The sequence below is a fragment of the Stylophora pistillata genome, chromosome 3 (genome assembly GCF_964205215.1).
Source record: "Stylophora pistillata chromosome 3, jaStyPist1.2, whole genome shotgun sequence".
NCBI classification, from domain to species: Eukaryota; Metazoa; Cnidaria; class Anthozoa; order Scleractinia; family Pocilloporidae; genus Stylophora; species Stylophora pistillata.
This window is the reverse complement of record NC_142521.1, coordinates 39,022,518-39,029,090: the sequence shown is the minus strand read 5'-3', so window position 1 is coordinate 39,029,090 and position 6,573 is coordinate 39,022,518. Positions and strand designations below refer to the sequence as shown.

At 37.5% G+C, this 6,573-nt stretch overlaps 1 protein-coding gene across 1 annotated transcript; it reads left to right on the top strand.

Annotated features, from left to right (window-relative positions):
• Nucleotides 1-933: 933 nt before the first annotated feature.
• LOC111331438 (melanocyte-stimulating hormone receptor) lies at nucleotides 934-4,004 on the top strand. Its single transcript, XM_022936554.2, is given in 2 exon segments — nucleotides 934-2,229; nucleotides 2,232-4,004. Coding segments are annotated over 2 exon segments (1,026 nt in total). The 5' UTR covers nucleotides 934-1,253; the 3' UTR covers nucleotides 2,282-4,004.
• Nucleotides 4,005-6,573: the final 2,569 nt, after the last annotated feature.

The window sequence follows — 6,573 nt, the reverse complement described above, 5'->3', positions numbered from 1 at the left end:
ACACCTAATTATCGCAAGTGTATGATCTACGATTGCAATAATCAATATGCAACTGATTTTCGGGTTTCTCTACATTGATCATATCTGCAATCCATAAAACGAGGAATTTATAGCTTAGCTTAGCTTTTCAACGCCCTCTTACGAGCACTATTCCAACAAAATTGCCAAAAACATTATCATTGAGAAAAAAAAGTTATCAATTCTAATTAAATTTGATTTTCACTAATTTGCACTATTGAATATATTTGGATGGTCATTGCTGAAAGGATGGTCAACCGCTTTTAAAATTTCGTATTTGTTTCCATTATCGGTTAATTTGACCAGACAACGCGGGGGCGAGCGGATTTTGTTGCAGACATTTTTCAGTGTGGACTTAAGTTGAAGATCCATCGGACAGGCAAGCGGCGTCCTTGTGTCGCGTTAACATAAAACTACTTCGGACGAAATGAAATTTCAGAATTGACACGAAATGTCAAATTAAATGACTTGTTAAAGGGTTACTTATTGAACTTGTTTTGTTATCCTTTCTTAAAAAAAAAATTGATCGAGGAAATATATGCAATGTTCTGACGGCGGAAGGGCTTTACCACAGAAAACTCCAATTCCATCAAGATATTATAAACTATTTCCCTTCTAGTCTTTTCTAAGATGATCTGGTTAATGCAAAGTGACATTTTATGCCAGATTTTTTCTCTCTTTCACCTGGTAAATTATGGAAAACTTTACTATTTAAACAAAAATGTAGGTTCCAAGACTGTCGATTGAAATTGTTTGGTTTGTAAAACACACGGTATTTGTGTTAATGCTGCGTGGAGCGCCTGTACAAACCATTAGATCGACGTAGCTGCCTAAAGGTGAAGAATATCTAATCAATTCACCCCAATATAATACCTGAGACCTTTATTTGAATACCATGAATATTTATGCGGATATTCTATAAAACAAAATCGCCTTAAAGGTTATCCAAAGTTCAGGAAAGCTCATTCGCTGAATATTTTTCTCAGAAAGAGTTTTCATTCTTAAAAGATTACAACAAAAGACTTAAAACATCTCAGCAAACTCACCGAAAGAGGCTTGAGCTTAAAATAAAAGGCTTTTCTTTACGTCGAGAAACAAATACTGCCAAATTTTCAAGATTGTTGACAAGCAAGGAAAAGCAAGGTCACAAAGTAGCGCGGGACGACTGTGTCTTTTACCGTATCTAACTCAATTTTTTGTGTCTTTTTTAAAGCCTTGGAAGGTCTTCTACAGGGATGGATGAATATCGCAACCAAAATGCTTGCCTTTTTGCCAAAGTGATAGACTTTAGCATGGAGGAAAACCAACTTGTTTACATTTCCAATGTAATGACCTGCATTTTCAACGCGCTGTTCGCCGTTCCAGCCATCGTTGGAAATATTCTAGTAGTGTTAGCGATCTGGAAAACGCATTTGACTCGTTCTCCGTCAAACGTCTTGCTCTCCACGCTGGCGTTTGCCGACCTTCAAGTTGGCTTAATCGTTCAGACAACATTTGTCTGTCACAAGATGGCTGAAATCTTCAAAGCTGCAAAGCTGTCTTGTTACACTCGCTTTGTGTATATTGTGTTTGGTTACTGCATTACAGCAGTTTCCCTTCTTACACTGACAGGTATCGCCCTGGAACGATTTTTGGCATTGCACCTACATCTGCGCTACAAAGAGGTAGTAACAAAAAGACGGATCTTAACTGCGGCCTCTTCTTTCTGGGTAATAGGAATAGCTGTGACTTCGTTATTTTTTATACAGAGGACTGCGTTTGGCTCAATTGTGATAGCCGGTGAAGTCTTATCCATCGTGATAACCTCTGTGGCATACATCAAGATTTATAAAATAGTGCGTCGTCACGCCAGAGAAATACAGTGTCAAAGGCGAATTGATCCCGGTGCGCATGTGGAATTAAACATGAAAAAATACCAGCGTTCGACGTGCACAATGGTGATTGTATTTATGCTATCGTTTGTCTGCTATGTTCCTTATTCTCTCGTGATGGTAGCTAAACTCAAATACGGATTTACAGTATCGGTAAAAGTTGCAACTGACATATTTTCGACTGTGGTTTGTATCAACAGCTCTTTGAATCCGTTTATTTATTGCTGGAGAATGAAAGAAATTAGGCAGGCCGTCTGGGGAGTGATCAAACGAAATACGGGAGTTAATCTCGGAGCCACTGAACAGAGTATGATGACATTCAACCCGATAACGCAACCGAAAGCTCTGGCTGTAAACCGCCTCCCCAAGCAACACACGAGAGTGTCAAGTAACGTACAAAAAAAATAAACATCTCTAAAATCATATCTTTTAATTTCAAAACTTGGCGGAGTGCAGTTTTTGTACTGGGAAACTTGAATTTAACGGTCAGAACTAGGATCAGGGCAATTAAGGATATATAACTTCATAAACAACATTATTATCAGGGAATGAAAGAGAATCTTTAGCTCCATAAGTATTTACTGAACATTTAAACTCATTGACAGGTTCATGAGAACTTTGCTGCACGTTTAGAATAAGTCGGACTTGTACCCACCGGCGGGCAGATAAAATAACTTTTTTTTTTTATCTGTAACAGCCAAAGTTATTCACTTTATCTCATACTGGGCTTTGTGTTTAGTTTAATCTACTTTTATTTAGTCACCCTGTTGTCAAACATATCAAGTTAAGGCTTGTTGTTGTTAAAATGTGAATTCTAATTTAAAAAATTAAAAAAAAAAAAAAAAAAAAGCTGCCAGTCTTTACAAAAAGCCGCTTTCTTTTTTGTTTCTATTATTTTTCATAGTTTTACCAGATTGTGGCACACGGGAAATAACCCAAACATTCGTTACCTATCGGTCGATTTGAGTGACTAATTTCATCTTCATAACAATTTTTTTTTTTTTTTACACGAAGATTGTCTTTTTTCGTTTGAAAAAAGCATCTTTGTTCCGAGTCGAAGAAATAGCCGAGAAGTTAGAATTCAAAACTAGTTCTTAATTTTCGCTATGGGCGACTGAATCAGTCGTGAGTTCATACATAATATATAAGTTAGAAAAGTGAAGTAGAATTGTCAGGCCAAAAGAAGACCGGGACGTACGCTGAAAGCGATTTTTAAGATATTTCGCAATAACTATTATGTCTAAAAAGGGCGATTTTGACATTTCATAACGATGAATGAAGCAATCGCCAGCCAGTGACATGTTGACTTTGATGTCATCCAACTCACTCGAGTTAAGCCTTCTTCTGTATCTTAACAACATCTTAATTCCCCAAATGTTGTCGTTTTGATTCGCACGTTTTCTGCAGTTGTTTGCCTGAGAACGATTTCAATAATTCGTCTTCGCATATAGTGAAAGACGAAATGGCACTGAAAATGTTTCGATATCTTTCCCTAACTCGTCGACCTAGTATTTCATTATCAACACCTGCAAGTCAATTATTTGTTGTTTTGATGCTTTCTCAACCGTAGTATTTGCCTTTTAACCCAAAATTCTTTCTACTCTATCGCTGTTCACGAAACAATTTCCTCCAGTTAAATACTAAGAAAACGATAATCTTTTTAACGAGTCTTCTTGGCCTGATTTACAACACTGAGAATCTTGCATTTGTCTTTACTATTGTGACGATGAAGTAGTGCAATTTGATAATAGGATAATATCACTACTAAAAGAAATCCGATAGATGGAAAGGAAAAGTTTATGACTGTCAAGTCAAAGGACGTAATAAAAAGCGGGCGCGCGCAGTGAAGATACTATTTTTATCTTTCGGGTGTGAGGGTATTGGTGTCGCCATGGTTATTAACATGGTTACTTTTGCTGTTATAGAATTTTTCTCTTCTTCGCTAGAATTTTGACGTTTTGGAACAGAAAATATGAGTATCATTGTCTTTATTTCTCCTTTATAACTTTATATCCGAGTTTCCTAACATTTTTGTGACAGGCATTTTGCGATAGGTGACCACTTTAATTGCACTATTTTGATGCTTCGAAAATGAATAAAAAAAGTTGTGTTTTATGCGGAAATTTCATCAGTATCTATAAAATAAACAGTACATTATATGGCCGCTTGGGAATACGAATTTTATCTTCTCGCGCTGAAAGTATCTCTCACTCGTTCGCTTCGCTCACTCGTGAAAGATACTTACAGCACTCGAAGATAAAATTCGTATCCCCGCGCGGCCATGTAATATCCTCTATATATATCACGTCGTACATATGTTATCTTTCCAAGGAAATAGTTTTTTATTCAAACCACTCGAAAATTTTGCTCTCGAAGGATTAAATATTTTTTAACCTTCGCGTAGCATTTTGTTTGGCCGAATCTCCCTGGCGACACACATTTATTTATTCTGTTCTATGGTTCTGAATGCCTCACTAGCTAAGCGGAAAAAAAGATTTGGCAAGTTTTACCGAAAAATCAACTTGTATTAAAACATATGCCTAATTACCCCTGACTGTGACAAGTTGTTTAAAGAGTAAACCCGTACTCAAACAAACTTGCAAACTGAAAATTAATAACAACTTAAATTTATAGAAAAATGAGAAGTTCCTCATAAAACAAGAGATTTTACATGGTTTTCACGCCTTTCCAGGTAAAGACGACGATGATTAACAAAGATTTTCTTGGAGAACCAAAACTGGTTAGCCCTACCGACATGATAAAACCAGAGTGTCGAATGTTAGGGGTGGGAAGGATACAGCCGGTAATCACATTCCAGCTCTTAGAAAAACCACCTGCTTTAGGGAGACACTAAAAGAGCCTCATATTAGGCCATTTTAAAGAATCTGAGCAAGTTGAAAATTGCATTTGACAGCGCTTGTTTACTTTGATAAACACTGATGACGCAAAAGAGCATATTAAATTTCATAATAACTTGCACTAGAATTTTATTCCTATATAACGTTACGATCTAACGTTGGGTCACTTTAGTTTCTGGATAGAAGATATTTTATTCGAAGTGACTCACTCGACGAATGCGCATTCTTTTAGTAATTTTAGGAAATAGTTTTCTCCCCAAGAAATCTGAATTGGGCAGCTCACCCAGACTGGTTGATAGATCTTTGTCTGTCTGGGCAATCAATCTAAATGTGTAACCTCTGGAGCTTATTTATTGGAAGTGTGGACCTGGTGATATGGTAACCAGGCCTGCACTTCCCTTTCTCGTCATAGCCCTCCGAATACTAAACTCGCTACACTGCAATGCCGACTATCTGTCAAGATAGAATGATTTCAACTCTGCCACTGCCATCTGTTTATGGACTTTATAGCAGCTAACTTTTAGTGCGCAGTTAAGTACTGGCACTAGTTATGTGTGTGCACTGCCTTTGTAAAACGGAGCGGTGTACCCGCCTTGTAATATTTATAGCTCAGTGATGGACGCTTCCATTCTCATACGCTCTATACAACACTCTGAACTGCGGTTGATTTTTCTCTAGTTTTTTAATTCACTTTAATTCTTAATTGATGATATTTTTCTATCACTATCATTGTAAAGCGCCGCTGGATCTTTGAGAAGCTTTGCGTTATATAAGCTATGTATTGTATTGTATTGTAGTTTGGACAAACTGCTCTTGATTTTTCAGTATCGCTATACATTTTTTCAGAGAAATTTTGGGCTAGTAGAGTTCTGCGAGATTGTACATTTGAGACTTCGTTTGCATTTATCAAAATTTCAACTCAAGAACTTGCAGGCTATAAATACCTGACATAGCTAGTCTTAATAACCTCTTTCCAATCTCAATTTTTGTAAGCTAAGTTTCTCCACTAACACTGACCCTGTGGGAAAAAAAAAAAGAGCAAGCAGCTTCAAACAACGATGCCTGTCAGGAATTTGAAGACCAACGACTTTTTGTAGAAGAATCATTATCGAATGCTGAAGTCTAACAGCTGCAGCTGACTTAAAATTGCGTCTTATTTTGAAAGAGAAAGCAATAAATGAATCGAGATTTAAAAAAAAAAAATTCGATCGATGTCTGGATATTACACGGTGGCGATAAGATTTAAATGTGCAAATCGCAAGATAAGATATTGTCAGTTGCCACGAGAACATAGAATTCATATCTTCGAGCTACAGTTTGATTTTCTTTTTGTTATATTGATAATAAGACGGGCAGCATTCGAAACAACGAACAAACCAAGTTCATTCCACAAGGTTTGAAAAGGCGGGGATCGTAACGTCGTTGCTAAACATGACTAAGCGTGTTACATACGAAAAATACGCCACTAGGCTCCCAGATGTAACGGTCGTATTGATTTTACATGCGTTTTAAGGACCGGTCATTATCCATCACCGAACCCCCCTATGAAACTGTGTAATATTCTAATGAATCCCCCACCCCACCTCCCTTTCTCACCGGCTTTTAATTGGCAGTCAATTTTCTATAGTCCCCTCCCGGTTAGCTCAATTGGTCAGAGCGCCGGATTTAGTTGTGCGGGAGGTCGAGTGTTCGAGCCCCGGCCGGTTCGATACTCATGGTCTTAAAATAAGTGAGGAGAACTTGCTACCTTTCTATAATAAATGGATAGCGATATTCCAGTCTTCTCGGATAAGGACGAATAAACCGTTGGCCCCATCTCCTGCAGG